The following is a 24,853-nucleotide window of genomic DNA, read 5'->3' on the forward strand; positions in this document are numbered from 1 at the left end:
TTAATTTGAGTCGGGTATCATGTCGTGTTAGCTTTTGACAACCATACTCACATGCGAGCTATTAACTCTAAAAGATGATTAGTTTTGTGTTAATCAATTTGGGGTAGGATTACCAAATAGTTAGTGGTAGAAAATTTAAATCAAAATCCCACTTCATCATTATTATACGTAGTAAATTAAAAAGTAGAAATCATTTTAGGCTTTTTGTAGAATCCAAAATCCAAAAGATAAAAAATACCACAAGGAATCAACTGAGGAATCTTCAATGTAGTATCTAGAAACTCTAAATTTGAAAAAAACAAATTAATTAATTTCTTACCATCATCATAAATTATAATCCAAACAATTTTACAAATCTCCACTCTCGAATAAAACCCAGCTCAATTTTTTTATTTATACTTTTTCATTTTTGTAATTTTTGTTGTTTGTAGTGGAGTTAATTGGGTTGCGGATCTGTCATGAAAGATACTGTCAAAAGATATCTTTTTCAATCCTTCTTACCGTATATCCCCCGGTCCCAAAAAGCTATTCAATTTCACCCTTTTTTCATCTCAAATTCTCAGAAAAAGTAGAGGAATTAAGGGTATATAAAAGGGTATTTTTTTTTTTTAATTTTGTATTTTTGGGTGTTTTTTTTTTATTTTTTTATTTTATAATTTGAGTGATTTGGTTCGAATATATATAGTGGGAGAAAAAGGGGGAGCAAGAATGTTGGAATTGAGAGATTACACTTGCTTTCCACCTTTAATTGTTGTTGTTTATGCTACCCTTGCTTGTGTTGATGCGGCTATTGCTGTGATTGCATTTTTTCAGGTAATTTCTGTTCTTAATTCTATTAAATATTAAATTATAAAAAAGTACTTTGTATTAATTAATTCGTTATGTTGTGTAATTTTTGTTTTTGGGTGCTTGTTGTTTTTGTGAAATGTGGTTGTTTTTTATTTTAGTTGGGTGATTTGGTGGATTTTTGTTTTGAATGTGGGTATTAAAATGAGGGGAATGAGTCGGTAGTGCTTTTGGGTGTTTGAGTTTTTATTTGCAGTCATACATACTGGACCTTGTGTTGTTGATAATTGGAAAATCCGTGATGAATGGTGTTTGAATTTGATTGATAAATTCGAGATTTCGAGTGCAGCATTATGAGAGTGAGTTTAGGGGAGTAGAAGAAATAGTAAGCGTTTGGTGAATGATGCCTTTTGTGTTTTGAGGAAACATGTAGAGATGTGTTCTTTCTGTAGAGATTGTAATATCAGATTGATCCTTGGCTTCCTTTGTGAGTGAAGCCAATGTGATTGGTATGAGAAATGTAAAGTAAAATAAATGATTTATCAAAGTAATTTGGCTGGAATAGATAGGCAGATAGAGAGTATAGATCAATTGCTTTCGGCTTTCTATAGTATTATATATACTATGGAGTACTTTCATAGTTTCATTAGTTGTACCCACTCCAGCCACCGGTATATCATTTGGTTGTCTTTAGTGACCAAGTTGTCATTTTAATTCTTGAGATATAATTGGTGCAGTGGTTGCATTTGCCCTTAAGTTTAATGAGTGTAATTTTGCCATCTCTTGATACGATTATACACCATGTTGATTCAATATTTTTGGCTCATGTACTGTGTGGTTCCCTTGTGTTTGCCTATCCCTTTATTCATAGTATTTTTCTTAGGATTTTAAATTATCAGCAGTCAAACATAGGGAGGCCAAATCTATAAAATGGGTCATAGCAAGTTGGTTTGTACAGCAATGTGTTGATTAGAAGTTTAGAACATGGATCTTTAAACAACCTTAAGGTGACAGTGCACAGGAGAGATTCTGGAAGCTCTTACAATTCTAACGCTTGCTGTTTTTATGGTTGATTTCATGTGTGTGTTTGAGTATCTCACTGCCCTATCTCTGTTTGCCTCCTCTCCGGCTTTCATGCATGATGGATGATGGTAGAGCTAGGAGACATGAAAGAACCCTCACAATGGTGAGGTGTTGATGGTAATAATATTTTGGATAATACCTTGTGCTGTTTATTGGCCTATAACAACTTTTATTTCCTGAACTTAACCCTATTTTTTTACTGCTAAACTTTGTAAAGAAAACATAGCAGACCTAGTTGATTAAAAAATATCTTGTTAAATTACCTTTGTCCTCATTCTAATTTGAGCTTTGCTTCGACTAGTATCATTAGTAAACATCTTACCTTTTTTCTTTATGATGCCAACCTAGCTATTTAACATCTATGTTCTTTTTGCTTTTTTATGCTTTTAGTTGGTGAGGATCCACTCTAGAAGTGCGCAACTTGGTTGGACCCGGCAAAAGGTAAGTTTTGCAATCATATTAGATTGTCTTTCCACATTCTTAACGTTGCTTTGAACTTGGCTTATTTGTAGCTTTGGTTTGTTTATTTTCTATGCGTCTAGAGTTCTAGTGCTTTGGCCTTACTATTGTGATGATTAGGCTACTAGGGTTGGGTATTAAATTATGCTAGTCACTATTACTGAACTTTCTGATATCAAAGGCTCCTGGCTTATCTCATTAGCTACTATTGCTTCCAATTGATGTGGTGCTATCCATCTCTTGGCCTTAACAACTAAGCCAAATACATTTATTTATTGAAATAATCATGAGGCTTCAACGGCTAAAGTGGTCGTAATGGCAAGTTTTTAGCTTTTGGTCTTATATGGTAAATTTCCATTTACTGATTTTATCTTTTATGGATTTGCCTTTGACTGCCGGGGGTCAAAGAGTTTTAAAAAACGTTCTTGAAAGCACAAAGAGTAATTGATCATCATTATCTCGTTATTTAATACGAATCGGTGAAATGGCCAAATCTATAAAATAATTCAACAAGCTCTTGAAGCAATTCCACTGCTAGTACATCCGAGAATTCTTAGTTGGCTAGTTGTATAGTTGTGTTGACTTATCGCCTCATTTTGTCTGTTCTATAGATTTGTTGTAACTCGAATTCATATAGGGAGAACTAGATATAGTTTTATTACTTTTTTTTTTTTTGAAGGGATATAGTTTTAATACTTCTGATTACAAAAAATGAGCACTAACCAAATATCCATTAGAATGTATCTTTTCTTTGTGCTTGTTCTTCTGGCTGACTTAAACTGAATCAAGTTTCTTTGTATTGCAGGTCTTTCATCTCATGATTGGTCTTTGCAATTTGGGTAAGATAGTTGATGTCCTTTATGGAACTTGCTTATTTGCTGCTTTTAGTGATATATGAGAAAGATTGTTTTTTTGAGATGAGTATCTTTTTTATTCCTTGCTGATGCTTGAAAAAATAGTTTGACTTCATGCTGCTATCTATTAGGGACTATGCCTTTTGTTATCTTCTGTTGTTTCTGTTGTCTTGTTTCTTTTTTTCCTTAATTGTGAATATATGATTATTCTGGTAATGCTGGCACATATGAAGTTCCCAATCACCATGCACAAGTTTCTTCTGAACTTTTACAGGCATTTTGTAAATAATATTGACCTTTTCTTAGCCAAGTCTCATGTTAGTGCTAAATCTTGTTTTTTGTTTCATGGTTCAACATCTATTACATCGTGTGATGTTAACTCTTTTTTACCAAGATTGTAACTTTTGCAAGGATTCCAATGTGTCTAGTAGGTTCCTAGTCTGCACACCAACTAAACTATTAAAATAGCTTTGCCAAAGTCTTATAAACTTATAGCTTGATATAGTGGGAAGTGTACATTGGGATTTAAAAAGATGTCAAAAATCTTGGCTTGTAGGGTGGCTATTTACTTTTAAGATGGATCTGACCATAGTTTGCCTTCCCTTTCTTGCACACTTCATATTTTGGAAAAGAACATTGATACTACATATATAACAAAAAAAAAAAAAAAAGGAAAAAATAAATAATATAGCTTGGTGTTCATTGGATTGGTTCTTACAATATCCATAGATAATTCCCTGATTTCCTTATTGTTTTTGATGAATGGGATGGTGTGACCTGTTCTTTTGTAATTTTAAAATAATTCATGAGGTTTGATCAACTTAAGCCCTAAGACCAGTCAACCTGAAAACCAGTAGGCCCCTAATCGACTATATGTCTGTATGCGCTGGTGTTAAGGATTTCTTATCTTATTTTAGATTCCATTTTTTAATTAGTGGTATAAAGTTAGATTGAGAAGATTTATGTATCAATATAAGGTTCTCAACAGTGTTTTTTTTTTTTTGTTTGTTTCATGAAATGTCAACTGCTAGTATTGATTATTGAGTTCAATTTTGTCATATATTTAGTGCTTATATGTAAGGTTTCGTATGTATTTAAAAAATCCGCTTTGTTCAAAACTGTATCTTTTATGAGAACCAGATTTACAAAAAAAAGGATCTATCTTTTGTTGCAGGGTATGTTGTTTTCTTTGTATTAACTCTCATCGCTACTTGCAAAGGATGGTCTTGCTGGTCAAGCTCCTGCGGCTTTGTGTTCATGGGTAGATATCAAGCTTGTTATGAATTGACTCTGATATAGCATCTGACTTTGTTAATTTTTTCTAACTATATTTTGTTTTCTTATGCAGCCTTCCCTAAGATCCTTTTATTTGCAGCATTTCTTCTGCTTCTGTCATACTGGTATGTCAATTATTGCTATTGTTGTTGCTAATACTGGCATTACTTTACTGTACTTTGTGGAAATTTTTTTCATTTAATACATCATGTTAGAATAGGTTGACATGATTGTTGCCTTCTTTGTTTTTTAAGTTCTACACTAATGTGCTGTTAATAAATTATTGTGTGCTCTCTTGCTGGCTTTATTTTAGGGTGGATCTTTGCCACCAGGCTGATGATGAAGAGGATGATGGAGACAGTAGTTCTTGTGAAGCTTTGTTGGATAAGACCAACAGTAAGCCACCTTTATCAAACATTGATGGTAACAAAAATTGTCTACCTGTTCCATCACTTCATGTTGGAAGCCGCCAAAGATTTGTTATTTTGGTATGTCATTGATAATATTACAATAAGGTTGTTTATATATTTTACATTGCGTTAACCTAAAGCATATTATGAATAATTATTTAAGCAAGCTTACAGGCCATATGTTTATTGAGCTTTCTTTTACAATTTTTATTTCTATTCCAGACTATGGTTGTAGTTCTTGTTCTAATGACTGCCTTTGCCGTGCTAATTTGGATTGGGATGGGAAGGAATCCGATTGATTCATCAACTGTTGCTCGGGTATGAGTTTTTGAGTACCTTTTCTTTTGATTGGTGTTTTATGTGTGCAATCTTGTAATTGTGTATGTGGAGGTTGAGTAGCCTAGTTAGAGGAAATTTGGGTGAAACCCATGTCTATCTTGTGCAACTTGTAGAAAATGTAATGGGTATATTGACAGTCTTTCCTGTGTGAAGTTAAGCTATATTTGAACGCTTTAAACTATATTATGTTGCTTTACAAATAATATGGTCCAAATGATTATTTTGTTATGTCTTTTTCTTTATATCGTATCATTTCTTATGACGATTCATGTTAGCCGACCCCAAATCATTTTAGGACTAAGGCTGTGTTGTTGTTGTAGTACAAATAAAGATATATATATATATATATATATATATATATATATATATATATATATATATATATATATATATATATATATAGGGGGAGGCTCTCGTGAGAATTTTTCTTATGTGAGAATTTTTTTTTATGTGAGAACACTCTTTATGTTCTAAATTTTTACTTGTATGTTCTAAATTTTAAATATGATGTTCTAAACTTTTCCTTAGGTGTTCTAAATTAAATCAAATGTTCTAATTTAGTATTCACATGTTCTAAACCATAAATTAGTTAAGTTTAATATCATAAACTTTAAATAACTTGTTACAAAATTTTAACTTATATGTTCTAAATTTTAAAATGTGTGTTCTAAGATTTTTAATTATATGTTCCAGATTTTAAAGCGTATGTTCTATATTTTTACTCATATGTTCTAAATTTTTTACTCACACTTTCTATATTCTATATTTGTTTGTTCTAAATTTTTATTCACATGTTCATAATCTTAAATCAAATGTTCTAAATTTTACTCATATGTTTAAAATTTCATAAAGCAGATTTTATAAATTTTTAATCACTTGTTCTAATTCTTAAATCAAATGTTCTAAACATATTACTCACTTAGATGTTCTAAATTATTACTCAGATGTTCTAAATTTTAATTTCAGACGCATGTTCTAAATTTTTACTCGTATGTTCTAAACTTTTACTCACATGTTCTAAATTTAAAATCAGTTCTCATATAAGTATGAATTCTCACATATGAACCTATTCTCACCGGATCCCTCCCCTATATATATATATATATATATATATATATATTTTTTTTTTTTTGGGTGTTTAGAGAGCCACAAGGGCGATGGTGAGAATCGATCCCAAAATCTCATGGAACCGGGAGGAAAGCTCTAAATACTTGAGCTGTCCCTCACTCTCTCATAAATAAAGATATTATAACCTTCCTATCTATCCTTTTTTCATCTGAATCTATCACGTTAACATCAAAATCAATCCTTTTACATGCACCCAGTGCACATTAGTGTTTCTTGTGAATAGTACATGAACAAAATCTCAAAAATCTTAAAAGCCCAGCAAACAATGGAGGAGGAAAAAAAAACCCTCAAACAACAATGGCAAACAAAAGCTCAAATCCTCAAACACCAACGCATGCATTCAATTTTTGAATTCGAATTGTAAGAATTTGATACAAGGTATTCTATAGTAGCAATGAGGCCAATGACATGTTCGAGCTCCAATTATTAAAAAATAAAAATCAAAATGAACTTGAAATCAATAAAATCTAGTTTGATTTCTGACATTAATTTTAGTTTATTTTTTCTTTTTTTTTTTTAAAAAAATGGAATTAAAACAAAAAGAAAGTACTTTTTTACTTAGAAAAGTTACTTTTAAATATACAGAAAGTTACCCTTAGATTCCAAAAAGTTACCCTTAAACACACAAAAGTTACCCTTAAATATACAAAGTTACCCTTAGATTCCTAAAAGTTACCCTTAAACGCACAAAAGTTACCTTTAAAATTATAAAAATTACCCTTAGATTCCAAAAACTTACCTTAAACACGTAAACGTTACCCTTAAATAAACAAAAGTTACCCCGAGGGGAGAGAGACTAAAAGAAACCAAATGAAGAAAAAAAAATCTAGGAAGAGAAGCAGTTATTTACATAAATGAGTGGATCAAATGCCAAAATTTGCTAAGTAAGATCTTCAACTGGATGATGAACAACGTAAACCAATGTAGATTTCTTCTTCTTCGAATCTTTTGCTGCTACCATCTTAGATAATTATGAACAAAAATTATTGAAATTAACACAAACGGAGCATAATCTATGATTTAAAAGATCAATATTTAGAAAGAAAATTGTGTGAAATAATTTAAAAAGGAAGAGAAAGTTGTGATGAAAGTGAAAGAAGGTGGTAAATTGGTACTAGATAGAGGAAAAAGGAAAGTACAGAGATACAAAAAAAAAAATGATCTAGAAAAAAAGGTTTCGAAATCAAAAAATCAAAGGAGTTGGCACGTGTGAATGTATAGCAGCAGACCTAACTTTCCAATTTTGCCACCATTCACTAATATGTTGTAAACCGGCTATTTTAAAAAAAATTTGTGCATCAAAATATTTACGATAGCGCATCTTTTCCCTTGTTAAAAAAATCTTGATGTATGAAGCCAATACAAGTTTAATATTTAGGCCTCATCAGTAGTGACTAGCTTTTGAATTTGGTAAAATGACATATAGGGCCATTTGTGTATTTCTTTTTAGTAATTGATCTCCTTCATTCAGTTTCATTTTTCACTAAATGATTGGAATTTTGATATGAAATCTGCAACGATTGAACTTGCTTGCTGTCTTTGGTCTTTGAAGTAATGATCAACCTGGAAATACAATGCTTTTACATTATTCCGGAATTTCCAACATACTAATATAAAAAAATTAATTTGGTGGGCACTTCAAAAATTAGCATATCTGGATTAACATGCTAACTGTATCTACTATCTACTAAATTCTACATGGACTTCATCTTATGTTCCACAAAACACACTTTTTCTTTTGGATTGTAACAATTAGTTTACAGTCTTTACACACTTTGTTACTTTACATGTATTAAGGAGTAAGACAACATTATTAAAAAGGTTATTCCGTACTCATTATCGCCTATCCACACCTATATTTTCTCACACACCTAAATAATAACTTTACCTACTATGATGTGCATGATCTAATCTGATCTGAATCATTCTGATCTGATTTCCTGATTTGACAAAACTTTGGCTTTATTTGTAAAGTAATCGTAAAATAAAATATCAAATGCGATGTCATCAAATTCGTATGAATGTGTAGTTTCCAAATATAAAATTTCCATAATTTTTTTAATAACAGAGTTTAAGATATATATTGATAAGTAATCTCAAACAAAATATTTGATCATTTATGAAATAAGCTAATATTTGCTTAAATAAGCTTGACTGAACATAGCCATAAATTGTTTGATTTTCTCTCTTAATCCTTGATAATTGATTTCCCACTACCTCACAATAATTATTCTCCTTAAACTATGTTCCCAGCAAAGTATGTAAACCTTTTTGGGATGGAAGGAGTAGCTACCAGAATTATGTGTCATTGACATGGTCAAATGAACTTAATGTGTCCATCTGGTAAATGTTTCCTCAGAATTCTCTCTGTTAAACATATTAACAGATATGAATTCAGTATTCAGCTGATAAAAAAAGCTGTAGCTTTGTGGACATAAATTTGCTGTAGGTATGGCTCCCTTTCCATTACAAACCCGCAAAGAGAAGTGCTTTTGCTACTGAGAAAGTGAACGGTTGGCGGGAAGGTTCAAGACTTAGCCAACCGTTGGTATTCGAGGCCTGTCTACTCTATATAGGGCCATGAGAAATTTGAATAGGTTCATATTACTTTCAGATAGTATTCGTGTACTCCCTCCGTGTTTTTTTAAGTGTGACACTTGTCAAATGCGGAAAGATACATTTTAATATTATATCTCTCTTCTCTCACGGTCCCCACCCAAATCCATTACTATTAATTCTTTCTTTCATCTCACATTCATTACTTTTTAATAAATTATTTATCACACTATCTTTCTCTTACAATTTTTTAATACTCCAACTACCCCAATTACCTCTTATTTTATTTATAACAATTAAATTGCTTAAAACTATGTGCCGGTCAGGGTGTAACAAAAAGCGCAAAGGGAGTATTGAAGTTGGTTAAAGGTGTAGGTTAGGTCCATGTGGAGTTGGGTTAGTATCTTTTCAGGTTGATTGTTTACCAAACTCAGACATTTGGATATGCCTTTCAATTCCCAGCAATTTTCCTTTTCTTAGCTTCTCCTTCTGTTCTAGAATTATATTCTTTCTTCTGTGCCAATTGCAAACCTTTCATTTCGAATTTCATTTTTCATAACTTATTTCAGGTTGCCTTCAGTTATGGCTCTTCTGTGCATTATATGATTTTGGTATGGGTCCTTGGTGGGATGTGCAAAATTCTGTTGGGTAATCGAGTCAATTTAAATATGATTGAATTGACAGATATTGTTGATGTCTAATCTGGTTTTAGATTCCTTCCAATCAATTTTTTTGTCTGAATTGATTTTAACCTGTTCAGTCCTTTTTCCAAGTTGTTGATTTGAAGAATGAGCAATTACAGAAAATTCTATGTAGGAACAAAGATATTGATAAATTTCAACTAGTTATTGCAAATCTTATATATTTCCGGAAATTAGTAAAAAGATTTTGATGGATTTCTTTTTTATGTAATGAGTGAAAATGGAAGTCTATTTTGCTGGTGTTCTCTAATTTCATGATAATCTCTTGTTTGTGTAAATGCAACCTTGTTGATGACGCTGTGGTAGAGAATGACTTCAGAAACACTGTGCAGGTCTATGTGGATATTTTTGCAGTCGGCATATTTTTGTTGGGAGGGGCATTGGCATGTTACGGTAAGTGCTCTCTGATTGCTTGCTCAGAATACCTTATGCATAGGTTATGTACTTCTGCTATTGCTCTCACTTTCATATTTGAGATATGATAAGAAAAGGAAAAAAAAGAGCATATATGTAGGAGGATAAGATGTCCTTTTCAAGAAATTATGATAGAAAATTCATGCTCAATACCGTGTTACCCTTTCTTGATTCTCTAATGTCATGTTATGATGATGTTGATTGATAAGCTTTGTGATGCTAGTTTAGAGTATTGACTTAGAGATATATAGAAAGTACCAATGATTTGCAAAGTGAAAAATGCTGTTTTGAGTAAATGATGATAGGTTTGACAAAATTGAACATTGTGAATTGAGTTATGTTACTCGGACACGGCATTTTTGCCGTCATACCCTACGACACGGACTCGGGTATGAAATCCGTTCCGGACTCGTCGTGTAGCTCTCGAGTACGGCTATGTTGTCTTGAAGCAGGGAGGAAGATGGAGTCACAGTAGCCATTGAAGAAACGAAGCTTCTAGAGAGAAGAACGAAGTAAGCAGCCATTAAAGAAAGATGAAGGGTTTTAATTATTTCTTTACCTTTATTTTTACTTTTTTAGGAATAACTTTATTTAAAAAGGCCTTTTGATTTCCTAAGAAAGAGATGTACAATACCTCTTTTTTTTTTAAAAAAAAGGCTTTGGGGTTTCCCAAGAAATTGGTACAGAAAAGTTGTGGTATTCATTTTTTTTTAATAACAAATCTGGTTTGGCTTCTAAACAAGCTTTCATACGATTTTAAAATGTTTAAAATATTATATTATTTATCTTAGTTATTTAAAAGTTTGTACTACCTCCGTTTCATATTATTTGCAACGATTAGACATTTTTCCTCTACTTTATGTCAAATCATTGCACATAATATGAAACGGAGGTAGTATCAAAATTTATATTGACTCAAATTTTTTTTGATATTTGCCAAATATAAAATAAATAAAAACGTTTTTCTTGTTGATTTTTTTTTTCCATTAAAGATATTTTCGTATTCGTACCCGAGTCCAAAGTTAAGACGGTGTCCCCGTGTCCTAATTTTTTTTGAAAATGACGTGTCGGACAATTAAATCCGTACCAATATCAAAAACCCGTACCCATGTCAACGTAACATAGGAAGTGAGTCCATAATGAATGTATATTTTTTGGTTTTTTTTTCCTTTTACTTCCTCCGTTAACTATTATTTGCAACAAAGGGGGTGTTTGCGGACTACTAGGCAAAATTTGTTTGTAAGAGTAAAATGGAGAGAGAAAAAGTTGGGTGCATGTGAGAGGAGAGAGATAGAGAGAAATGATTACCTAAAAAGGAAAAAAAAAACATTTGTTGCACATAATAGTTAGCATCCATTTATAGTATATGTTGCAAATAACTGTTAACGGAGGTAGTATTTTGGGGGGGGATTATAAATTACAAATAGCTTTTAACATAGCTTTTTTACACGAATTTCCGGAGTCTACCTTACTAGACAACTAGCATCAAAGTTAGACCCGACAAATGGGACGTTCGGGTCGGGTCATTTCAGGTCGATTAACATTCGGGTCGGGTCATTTCAGGTTTTGGGTATGATTCAGGTCAAGTATCGGGTCGAGTTCAGGTATGATCATTTCGGGTGTGGTCAATTTTGAGTAAGTATTTTGGGTCATATTCGGGTCAGGTCAAAATCACGTAAGGTCATGTTTGGGTTCCATATGTGGATCAAGCTCAAATCAATGATTTTATACTACCTTCGTTTCGCATTATGTGCAACAAAGTGACTTGCAACAATTCCCAAGACAATTTTTTTTTTTAGCAAAGATTAGTAAAGAAAGGGGCATGTGATAATTCGATGAGAGAAAAAGTAAACTCACTAGCACCCACCCCACCACCACCAACACTCTTTTCGACACCAACCTAACACCACCAACATCTAAGGCTGGCAAAAACTGATCAGAAAACCCGACCCGAACCTGACTCGAAAATAGCGGGTTAGGGTTGAAGTTTTCGACCAGAAAACATAAATAAGGTCGACACGAACTCGACACAAAACTTAAATGGGTTAGGTTAAGGTTGAAAATTTCAACCCAAAAACGAAACCTTCAGCCAGCCCAAATTTGAAAAGAGCCTCCTTATAAACTCAAAAACCTTATAATCACATCTTTTTTCTCACTTTCTCCCAGCCGTTTTGTCTGCCCTTCTCTCTTTCTTAAATTTTCTCTCTGTTCAATCCTGAAAATCCTCTCCATTGTTGTTTTTCTCTTTGAAGCTACTCTAAACTCCATTGAAGCTTGTCGATCTACTCCACTTCCACATTGTCGGTCTAACTTCAATTTATCATTGATCTAACACCATTTCATTTCGTAACTTTGATTTATTTATTTAATTTTGTTGGAATTTTGTTTGAGTGTGGTTTATTTCTTTGTTACAGAAATAATTTCACTAAAATTGTGTTTGGGGGTTAAAAATAGTTTAGATTATTGGAATTTTACCCACCTTATGCTGAATGTATGTATATACTTCGTTTAACTTTGTGATTTAATTGGATGGTGCATGCACAAGATTCGGGTTATTTCTTATGCTTCTTGTGCTCAAGAGTCAGGGAGTTTGGACTTTGGATGGAACCTGTAGTTGAAAAATAAAAACATACTTGCTTCTTATTTCTAATCCTACCTTATGAATTCCGTTTAATTTGCGATTTTAGATTCTTCGTAATGAGTTTGTAAATGTAAATCTATTTATATAAAACCAAAACCATCCTTTTATAATTTTTTTTTAATAAATAATGAAATTGGTCGAAAAATCAGGCCAAATCAGGTTGACCCGAAACTGACCCGAACCCGAACAGATCAAGTTCGGGTCAAGCATTCTGACCCGAAATACTAAACGGGTTTGGTTCAGGTTGAAGGTTTTTGACCCAAAACTGAAGTGACTCGAACACTAAAGTGACCCGACCTTTGTTTGCCACCCCTACCAACATCCACCCAATGAAACCACCACCACCAACACCGAACCTAACATGCCTCCTTCCCCAACACCCCTTCACCCTTGGCGACCCCCAACTCAACCTTGTAAACTACCATGAAACAACATACCCCGAAAACCTTAGTCTACACTCCCAAAATCACTGTACTTACGCACCTCAAAACCATCTCCCATAACCTTGAAAAACTCAACCATAAAACCCACCTCTTACGAGAAATAACCACCCAACAACCCAAAAAAAATATGAAGCCAAAGCTTAAAAATGGTAGATTATTACCTTCTAATCATCATTTAGGGCTTTATTTGGTCAAATTTGACCATGAGTTTTCATAGTCAAATTTGACCATAAAATCCTCAAGCTTTAGTGGTTTTGACAATCATATCCTCAAGTTTTAATGGAAGATATAAAAAAAAGGAAAAGAGAAAAGTAGCATCCGGTGAAGAAGAAAATACACTGTCATGTGTGCGAGTAGTGAAATTGTCACTCCATTGTGAATGAAGAGAAAGAGAGGAGTTTCGTGGTGGTCGGAGAAGTTTGGTGGCGGTGACCAAAGGGAGCAGTGGTGGTGGTGGTTGATGAAAGTTTGGTGGAGGAGAGAGAAAGATGAATAAGGGAAAGTCTGGAAGATGATGAGTTGAATCGGTGGTTGAATGGTAGTAGTTAGGGGAGGTTGATTTACTTTGAGGTTAATTAATTTGTGTTTGTAATTTAACCAAGTCTCATTTAGTCTTGTAATTGTGATTTGGAAATTTTAAGTAAGGGTAATATAGTAATATTATACAAAATATTTTACTATAAGAGGAAAGTTTTTGTTTGTTGCACATAAAGTATAGCATTCAATTTTGGAAAATGTTGTTGATAATATGAAACGGAGGTAGCATTTTGTTATTGTTATAATAAGAACTATTAATTTGGTTTATGAGCTTGGCTATGATTGAAGATGAACGATATGAGTTATATTTGGCATTAGACATTTTTTTGTTCAATTATAAAGTAATTTTAGTTCGGGATATTTTGGATATCAGGTCTGTTCGGGTCAATTTCGGGTTTTGGGTTTGTTTGTGTCAAACACTTTGGGTCAATTTCGGGTCGGGTCAGTTCGGGTGTTTGGTCAACTCGATATTCAGGTCGGGTATGGGTCGGGTCGGGTCAACTTCGGGTTACAAGTGAATTTCGGGTCAATTTTAGGTCATGGGTTGGGTCATTCGGGTCGGGTCATCGGATCTAGGTCAAGATTGCCAGCTCTAATCAAAGTACATATATTTAATCTTTGGTTTATTTCCCTCTATTAATGATAGTAAATTGCAACGATAGTTATATAGTAGAGTAAGTGATGAGATAAATAACCTTTGCAATGAGTCACAACATATTGCAAACCTGCAATTCCCTATGCCAATAAGTAGTTGCCTTTATAGTATTAAATACAAGCCTACTCACAATAGAAAAGTAAATGGCCCTAATGTTCTTCCTATTACAAGCAAAGACCGCACTGATTATCAGTCTAAATTTCAGCAGCCTCTCACATGTTACAAGCTTTCCCAAAAAGAGAGATAATTAGTTAAAATACATTTGGGAGATGCTGAGTTGCAAATCTTTCATCAAAGGCTCTTTCACTGCCACCTTTCGGCTTTCACCCTTACTAAAAATTATAAGCCGGTTGGATTGAGTCAAATTCCAAAACAATTTACAAATCGATGCTTGATTCCTGGGCAGGATTCAAGTGAGGTCCCAACTAGTGCAGACACATAAAATCCCAGGTTAGAGCAGAATGTCTAAGATAAAGTTCTGTGCGAAGATTGACTATGCTTGAGAAATTTCTTAGGAATGAAAAAACCCCGACACCAAAAATTCTGAATGATATAGATCACTAATTTTATTAACAAGAATCTTCTTTCATAAGATAACTAGATAACAACATGGCTGACCAGTTCACAATTTTAGCAAGAGGCTGAGATGAACACCTACATACTTGAAAGGGAGTTCATCCTTAGAATAATGACTATTATTGAGAATGGCATCCTGTAACTTAGAGTTAACTCCAGCAAAGTATATGCAATATTTGTTCTGATTAGCCTTCTATACATAAGCCTTTGTGAATTCATAACAAGCTATATACAAATGTCTGACAGACTTCAAATCTCTTTTAGATTACATTGATAAATCATCAGCAAAAACAAAAATGATTGAGATTCAACTTCTTGCACTTAGGGTGAAACTAAACTTTTAAGTAGTTGATATAGAACTAAAAGCTACTCCCTCCGTATTTAATTAATTGCTCCACTGTCCTTTTGCAGCCATATTTTAATAGTTGGTCCGTTTCCTTTTTTGGAAACTTTTAACAATATTTAACTATTTTCCTCCTCACTAGTGTCCCCTCATATCATATTTTAATGTTTTTCATATTCTCTTTCCTTCCACTTATACCCACCTTTGCATTTTCAGATTGTTTTATTCTTTAACCTACCTCACTTCAATCTTAAATTAATGCTTTTCTACTATTCCTCCTCCTAAAACTCCGTGTCCAGAGAAGTGGTGCAATCAATTAATTACGGAGGGAGTATATTTAAATAATCCATGGTGATAGACTGATAACTAGTGCTGTCAAATTTCAAACCGAAACCGTTTAACTGCCCGAAACCAACCGACCCAAATGAGAACCGAACCGATTAAAAACCGATTTTGTAAAATCGAAAACCGACCCGAACCGTATTTAAGTAAACCCGAAATCGAACCGATCTGAGTAATGTCAAACCGTATAAGAACCGAACCCGTTAACAAACCGAACCAGTTTTAAACCGAACTGAAATCAAACTGAACCGAACCGTTGATAACCCGAAACCGTTTCTAACCCAAAACCGTTTGAACCGAGGTAAAAACCGTTTACACCGAACCGTTAATAGACTAGAACCCGTTTGCACCGAACCGTTTATAAACCGAACCACTTACAAACCGAACCGTCTATAAATCAAACTGTAATTTCGATGTCACAATAACTCATCAAATCATGATTATGACACATCAATTAGATGATTGAATAAGAAGCAGCTAATAACGTGATAGTAAAACAATAATAATTCATTAATACACTAAACTTTTATAATCTACGTTACTTCGTAATAAACTAGTAAGATCAATATGACTAAACTTGAAAATAACATGATATGTATTTTTAAAATCGATGAGAATTTGTATATAATATATAATGCCTAATGCCTAATATGAAGTGATGAAGTCTCGGCTTGATATAAAACTTGTTAACCAGCAAAAGGTTAGCAAGTACTATGAAATTTCAAACCAAAATCGTTCAACTGCCCGAATCCAAACGACCCGATCAAAAATCGACTTTTTAATTAAAAAAACCGTTCCGAACCATAATTTAGTAAACGTGAAATAAAACTGATCTGAATAACGTTAAACCGTATAAAAGGCGAATCAAAATAAAATTGAACCGAAAAAGAACCGAACCGTTTCTAACTCGAAACCGTTTCCAACCCGAAACAGTTTGAACCGGTGTAAAAAACCGTTTACACCGAACCGTTAACTAACCGCAACCTGGCTGCACCGAACCGTTTAGAACCCGAACCGAATTAAAACCGGTCAAGAATAAACCGAAACCGAATCGAACCGATAACTATTTAAACCGAACTGAAACCGATCCGTGAGACACTTAAACTGATTTCAAACCGACCCGATTTAATACCGAACCGATTTCAAACCGAACCGACCTCGAACTGTCAAACCGTTTTGACAGTGCTACTGATAACAATGGGATATGGGGTCCTCTTGCCTCAAGTCTTCGTTGCTATAAAGAGGTCAGTAAGATTCCCATAGACATTGAATGTGTAAGAGACTCAATAAGCAAGCCATGATCAGAAAAGTGCGTCTACAAATACTTGATGAATGGTCATTCTATTGAATGATTGAATCAAAAGCTTTCTGCAAGTCAATTTTAAGCACACATCTAGTAAAGTTGGTCTTCCTCTTGTGGGCTATGACTCTCATGACCGAGTAAAATATTGTCAATAATTGCTCCCTTTTTAAATGAAGTCAATACCCTCAGCATTTTATTTGTGAGAACTTTGGAGTTTTTATTTTTTATTTTTTATTTTTTTATTTTTTATATTTTTTTACTGAACATTTATACTAGCAATTGAACATCAGTCCTTGACATGACAAGCATTAGGCATCTTTGAAATCAAGCTAATACATGGGCAATCAATCTGAGTCATAAGCTAACCATGAACAAAGAAGTCTTGAATTGCAGAGACGATATTAGAGCATATCACAATAATCCAGATGCTTTTGAATAAATGATCATTTAGCCCTTCTAACCGAACTGCCTTCGGAGAGTACATATTGAACAAGACTTCCTTGATTTCCTGGACATGTACTGCAAAGATCAACCTGATGCCGACTTAAATTAGTTAGGCCCCTGTCAATAACTCTTCTGATAACCAAAAGAATTGAAGCAGCTGCTGACTCCATATATTCTTGTACCGCTGTTTCCTTAATTACATAATGAGAATGAGCTCTGGCTCCATCATCCTTTGACTGAACCATTGCTCTTGCCTCTGTATGTCTTTAGCAAAATAATATAGATCACATATGCTATCATTCAAGTGAATTCAAAAGGCCCTAGATTTTTGTTGTCAAAATTTCTCTTTAATTATACTCCAGAAGCGGCTTCCTCTTCTCCTCAATTGATTGGGCATCCTCTAAATTCAAAAAGAGATGCTACTGGAATAAACTCCTCAATATCGACACGTTTTTAGTATAATTGCATTTTAAAGGCTCCTTTAAGATGCTTAAGCTTATAACACACGTCAAGGAGAGGTATTGAGTGTTGTTTATGACTTTGTGCCTTCAATGCTCTTCTACAACCTTTTGAAATAATTTCATGCTTAGAAAGGATACTAGGAAATCAAACAAAAGTTTTCATCGTTTAATCCACAATCGTTTAATAGATCTTGCACTATGGTACATCTCACGTACACATCGCTGGAATATACAGTCTTTTTGGGAAGCTGATTTAACAATTCTTTGTAGCCAAGAGGATGAATTTCATCTGATTCATTTGAACGTATTTGAAACTTGGCAACCTTTGTAATCTTGCACGATTCTTTACCAACGAATCAATTATAAGATGAAAAATATAGGTTTATTTGATAAATCCTTAGCCCCAATAGTTCCCTAATAGGAACGAACTACTCCACTTACGACCAACAACTCCACCATATGGAGATCTGTATATCTACACTACTCGTGTAGATTTATTGAAATCAATGATGAAAATTTAAAGGAAAACAAGGAAAATGGGACAATAGGTCGGAAATATTTAACCCTAGAGGATGGGTGGGGAGAGAGAGAGAGTAACTAGGGTTTATCTTTTTTTTTTCCTCTAAGTGCACCTCCTTTGTATTTGAGAGTTCTTTACATTTTTCATTTTTGTCCGATTTATAAAGTTTTTAACTTTATCATTTATGTTAATATTGACATATTCCTTTTACTATACTATTCCTCTTACCCAACAATATTTACTCCTTTCAACTTATTCTTACTGTACGGCTGTACCTACCTTCTTTCTTACCTCATTTGCCTATTTCTTACACCCACTTATTGGGTCTACACTCTCTCCAATTACATTAATTTGTGTGCAAAAGTAAAAGTGGATGTAAGAAATACACGGATAATTAAGGAATAAAGTGTAAGAAGGTAAGAATGTAAATTTTGGGTCTACACTCTCCAATTACATTAATTTGTGTGCAAAAGTAAAAGTAGATGTAAGAAATACACGGATAATTAAGGAATAAAGTGTAAGAATGTAAATTAAAGAGTGGGTGGGAAGGTGTAAATATTGAAGGGTAAGGGGAATAAAGTGAGATTTCAAAAAGGGACAAAAACAGAAACTGTTAAGAAATCTTAGAAATGGAAGCAGTATAAGAGTGTTGGTAGTTTTGATGGTTATTAGAAGACACAATTTTAATATCCCTAAATTAATATGTTAAGTCTTTCCTCCCAATTGGCCCGACATTGCCACATTGCAAGATAAACAACTCCATGCACAATACACATGCACATCATTTACATAGAGCTGTTAGATGAAAAAATTCAAGTGAGATCAACAATAATCATATGGAGAGAAGTCTTTCTTTGTTTATAGTCTTTGTTTGTTGTTTGAAGAATGAAGACAACTTGTCCTCTTGACTTTCTTCTACTAAATATATGTTGTTACTTCCTTTGTCCCATCAATTCTTTCACACACGGGTTTAGTTGAAAGCCTTGAAAAAGTAAAGCTCTAATAAAAAAAAATTATGTGTATTGATGTGATGGAGAGAGATAAAACGGTTGTTTTGCTGGAGAAAGAAGCGTAAAATATCTTTATATAAAATTTTGTTTGAATCCAAATAGAAGTGCAATGGATATCTTGGAAGTTAGAAATTGAAAGACAAGGAAGCAGGTAATATGTTTTTGTGTGTATCCTCTTTCCCTTGCATAGGCCTTTGGAGGACTTTTTGTCATCATATTTGTGCATTCATTCTGAAGTTAAGCTTAATAGCTTATGAAACAATATGACCAAGACGTCATTGGAACTGCCTTGTGGCTTTGAAGTGTGTTATGAATCACTCTCCTTGAGGCCTCATCTTCATCTTAATAGTTGGCGGTTGCCATGTGTTTTCATTGAATTGGTACTGTTGAATTGACATAGAATTATCCAAGTATGTTCTCATGTATTCTTCGTGAAACAATTTGAAATAATTGTGATCTATTTTTTAGATGACATATGTTGTTATTTGTACTAGGCCAATAATTAAATTAACTACAAACCAACATATTTTTCACTAATTAATTGATGCAGTAAGTCCATTATGATCTATTTTTTCTCTTGGCCATGGTTGCTTTGGTTGGTTGTTTTGGACAGCAAAATTTCTAATCTCAATTCCTAGCTTTAATTATAAAAATAAAACTTTCTGATTTGTGTATTTGATAATTGTTTTGTTTTTATTAATTAATTTATATTCTAAAGGGATTGTTGGTTGAAAATTTTATATTAGTTGTAGATGGGATATATTGTATGTAATCTGCTATATGGATTATGAAGAAACATTGTAAAGGTAATTTCTAATCTCAATGTAAGGTAGGAAACCTTACATTGTTTCTGGTGTCAAATCTGTGACTCTAAGAGCATGTTTGGTATGAGTATTTTTTGGGTTGAAAATAGATTCAATTAAATCATTACCGTTGCCAAGTGTTTGGTTAGAGGGATCGGTTAACATCTGTCATTACCTAAGGGTATTGGTTTCCACCCATTTGTTACCTCTTTAAAATCTAAGGTAACAATTACCCTTTCCTCAAACAAAAATAAAGGGAGTTAGGTTTAAGTGAGTCTGATCCATGGTTAAACCAAACAAATGAAAAGGTAACAGTTATATGATTCCTTTCCTCCTCCTAATTTGTTTCCTTTCCACTTCATTTCCAATACTCATACCAAACGGCCCCTAAAAGCAAAGGCTGTAAGGTATCCTACAGCTTAAAGACACCTAATAGCTGTTCGACACTGTAGTTTGTAGACGGAGCAAATGTCTGGCAAAACAATTTTTTGCTTATCTGACCGCAGCATAGTTTTTATTTGAAATGGATGTTTTTAAATGGTGTTTAATATATATCTGTAATGTTATTAATTTTTGAAAATGCTGTCTTAGTGATCATAGCTCTTGCCATGTATTTATGATGACGCAAAGCTGTCCTCAAGATACTCGTTTGCCGAATGTTCCGATTTCTGTGAACTATTTTGATTTTGTGATACATCTCTATGTCCTCTTTCTTAATTTTCTCGTTATATATTGTCTCTATTCATATCTTGTACTCAGTATCTCAATTTCATGCTCAGGACTTCTTATATATTTGAAAATGAGCAAGGTAAGATCTGAAGGCGCTTCATCTGAGATGTGGAAGGTATGTCTTCCTTGTGCTGTCTTAATCTCTTTTCTATGGGAATAAAGGAACATAAAGTGGGAATAGAAAGTTCAGGGTATAATTTCCATGTGCTGTTTTAAAATACTGACTTGTTGAATTTATCAAACAGCACAGAAACCTTCTAAGTGTTCTGTATTTTTCTGGTGTAAGAGTTAAAATATGAGGGTTAAATAATGCTAGTTTTGTTAAAGATATATGGTTTATCATAGTTTTAGCTTGGGTAAGAGGTGTTGAGGCTAAGGGAGAAATAAGAGAATAATTTTTACCTTTAGGCCTTTAGGGAAGTACCCATAAGGTTCAAAGTTTCTATGGGAGTACATACTCTGGGGTACACATTTTCATTTAGACATTTTAAAGTTATTGATTTTGTGCGTATGTTGATATTTAAATCTGCAATGGTGATTAATGGTATGTTACACTAGCATCTAGATATATAGGTTTTATGCACCAGAGATGCATTGCTGGAATGGCATCCCTTAGAAGTTAGTATTATAGATGTGCACATCTTTATCTTCATTTGATTACACTTTCTAATGTGCAGGTCACCGGTCTTGCCGTTGTTTCTCTTGTGTGTTTCACAACAAGTGCTCTTATAGCTCTTCTTACTGATGTTCCGGTATGTCTTGAATTTTTTTTTTTTTTTTTTTTTTAATTTATCTTGGAATCTTGGATTTCATATTTGCTTTCATTCATATAAGATATCCTACTTGGATATGGATTGCCATTTCCTGGTTGTATTTTTTGTGGCATGTTAACCTCTAAAAGTTCTGCAATGCTATTGCAACAGGTTCTTTATCGTTGGCGCCAAGAGCACATTAGTGTGTATTGTACTGGTATCTTATTGATGTTGTATTATTTTATAGGTACTTGAAAATTTTCTCATCACTTCATTGTTTTTAACATTGAATCATTACTTTGTCTCTGCATAATTTTTAGCCCACATTTACACACATAGAAGTGGCAATCATGGTTATTATTCATCTATTAGCTATTCTGTAATGGGCTTAGAACTCTAAGGGAAACTTGTAAAAATGTTGTGCTGTGAGCACCACTATTATGGTACCTGACTTAAATTGAGATTCCCTGGACTGGTTTCTTCAACACCTGGTCACCTGGTTCAAAGTACACAATTATACCTTAGACACAAAAATTGATTAGAGATTTTTTTAGCATGTGATATAAATGGATACTTTTTTGCAAAGTTTTGCTGGCAAAGTTTTGCTGTAAAGCATGTCCAATGTAGTGGAATGCCTTCTTTCTTCGTTGACATATAATATTCTCATTGCTACATCTTTCCTTTTCTGTTTCATTATCTATGTTATCCCTATTCAGCCTTTATAGAATGCACATCTCCTGCAGGCAAGTGATAATTGAGTAGTCTGTGCAGAGCATCTGAGCATCTGTAAAATAAGAAAATAAAGCAAAATGAGATGATGAAGTAGAAAGAAGGTTCTTGATAAATAGAGTTATGGAGTTGAACTATTTTGAGAAAATAACAAAATTTTGTAATGGGGCGATAGAAAGATTGCCAAGAGCTCATACCTCGATTGCTTTTTAGGATCTTTTCACAGAGCATGTTTTGGAGTTGTTAGTAATGTAGAGGAATGCTAACTTCTGGCTATAGTGCTTTTAAAATAATGTTTATCCTCTAATAATATATTTCCTCCATCTCAAATCTAAATGATTGCATTCTGTGTTAGTTTATCTCAATGTAGTTGATCATTTTCTAAAAGACTCCGATTGGAAATGTTGATTGTAATTTGGTTTGACTGTTTTCATATCCCTGTTTACTTGCTGACAAATGCTTTTGTAGTCCTTGCCAGTATTGACATATAAGAAATTTTGATGAAGATTATGATTTTCAGTTAGCTCTTGCATGCAGGTTCATCAACACCCGCAGCCTTTGTATTGTGGGTCATGAGAGAGCTACCACCTTCTAGGGTAGCCGATAGAGCCGAAGAATCAACAATAGTAACCTTCATTAGTGATGGGTCAACAGGAGTAGATAATCCTCAACGCTGGACTGCTGTAACAAGCTTGCAAAATCAGGTTTGCTGTCAGATATTTAGTTGCTTGCATCCTTCCTTGATGGTTATGCTGTCACCAAAACATTAAAGTTGTCTTTTCTTCATCTGGCAAAAACATCCAAAATAACTTACTTCCTACTGTCACAGGGTTCTAAAGCAAGTCCCATCTAATGTAGTGGTCTGAAACATACCTGGATGAAATTTCTTGGTCAGAATATTGCTATTATCATGCAAAAGGTTGGGCAATTTGACATTTTGAGTTTTGCAAGAAACTGGTTTATCGTATCGTGTGGTGCTTACTTGACAACCAGAGTCATACCCCTGTAATTCAATTGTTTTCTTTGAATTATCTGTACATAGTAGATCCACCCCTCTTCCAATCCTGAAAGGGATGGTTGGAGGACGCTGGAAGGTAGCCAACCTCTTTCCTGACATAGAAAAATGGGAAATTTTGTAGCTCAGCTCGGTGAAATCTGTCACTATGGCGAGTATAATCATAGTTTACATGCATCTATAAAGAATTGTCACATTGTTCTAACCCCTTAAATAGTGAAATTAAAGATAATTATAATTTTTGTAAGATATACTTTGTAACAGTTCACTTTCCCATTTTTTCTCATTTCTTTTAAGTGAAGGTTTGTTATGATATCCAATTTTAATTTTTAGTTAATGCAAGATTCTAAAAATTCTTGAGAAGTTCAATATGAAAACGCTAGAGTATTTCGTTCTTTTCTTTGCCCAGCAAATTTCACAGTAGCATAAAAATGCATGTGGTAGATTGGTGGTAGTTCAAAATTGAACTGCAGGAAATTGAAAATAAATAAATAATTCGTGACTACAATCATACTTTTCATTATACTAACAAGTGTTTAGCCCAGGCGATGCCCTAGATCGATACTTTAAATATTATTGTATTATAGTTTTCATGTGCTATATATATTGAGGCCGCCCCACTTGATATATTTGATAATCGCTTTTTGTTTATCAAATGGTTCTTTTGTAAATAAGTCAAACAGTATTAATTGCCAACTCATGGATATGCTGTCAATTATTATTGTGTGGCATTTAACTGAGGCATCAATGAAATAACTCCGTCACAAATTTTCCTTCATTCATCAATGGTGGCCATAGAACCACCAGTCCACCACCACCACCCTAACCAAACATGAACCTCCACGAAGACCATCTCAATTCCACCCATAACCCACCGACGACATCACCATTGACGGCTTCGCCGCCAAATTAAACTAAAACCCTATGAATAAAGGGTTAAACTAAGGGCATTGTCAACCCAAAAGGGTATTGGTGACCATCTTCTCCATTGAAGTATAGTTTTCTTTGCTTGATTTCCAAATATGCAGCTGAAAATGGTGGAAATTGGGAAAGAATTATAAGGAAGATGAAGGAGGAAAAAGTACTTCAAGTCTTCAATAGAGAAAACAAACGTTTATTTTGCTAACTCTTTTAGTAGGTAAACATTAAGTGAGTTTCATGACATGGAATTGTATCCATGTCAGTCATGGCAAAAGTACAATATAACCCCCTTAAAAGTAGAAAACATGTCCAAAATACCCCTTGATATGTTTTTTTTGTTGATCAAATATATCAACATGTATTTTCTGATATTTTTATGTAGATGAATTTCGCTTTTAATTTTATGTTTTGATGTACATAATAATTAAGTATATGTTTTTTGTTTACTACCTCCGTTTCGTATTAGTTGCAACTTTGGAATATTTTATATCTCACAAATAATACCCCAAAGTTGCAACTAATAAGAAACGGAGGTAGTAGATAAGATTTAATCTTAGAAAACATTTTGTGTTCAGTTAATATATAGTTAGGAGTACTCCGTACCACTTGATAGCAACTGTAAAA

General features: G+C 33.5%; 1 protein-coding gene across 2 annotated transcripts; it reads left to right on the forward strand.

The window, feature by feature from the left end:
• Positions 1-213: 213 nt before the first annotated feature.
• LOC145636131 (tobamovirus multiplication protein 1-like) lies at positions 214-23,555 on the forward strand. 2 transcript variants are annotated; one of them, XM_081687592.1, is made up of 14 exons: positions 214-813; positions 1,942-1,986; positions 2,260-2,310; positions 3,134-3,167; positions 4,357-4,443; positions 4,531-4,582; positions 4,771-4,945; positions 5,090-5,185; positions 9,924-9,984; positions 20,863-20,927; positions 21,490-21,564; positions 21,736-21,811; positions 22,831-22,997; positions 23,123-23,555. In XM_081687592.1, the coding sequence occupies exons 2-14, from the start codon at positions 1,984-1,986 to the stop codon at positions 23,144-23,146; spliced, it is 966 nt and encodes a 321-aa protein (XP_081543718.1). In that variant the 5' UTR covers positions 214-813; positions 1,942-1,983; the 3' UTR covers positions 23,147-23,555. The 2 variants fall into 2 exon arrangements, with proteins under 2 accessions (XP_081543718.1, XP_081543717.1); XM_081687591.1 differs by lacking the exon at positions 1,942-1,986 and having other exon boundaries at positions 214-595; positions 686-813.
• Positions 23,556-24,853: the final 1,298 nt, after the last annotated feature.

Source organism: Chenopodium album, chromosome 6 (assembly GCF_948465745.1).
Source record: "Chenopodium album chromosome 6, dcCheAlbu1.1, whole genome shotgun sequence".
Lineage (NCBI taxonomy): Eukaryota > Viridiplantae > Streptophyta > Magnoliopsida > Caryophyllales > Amaranthaceae > Chenopodium > Chenopodium album.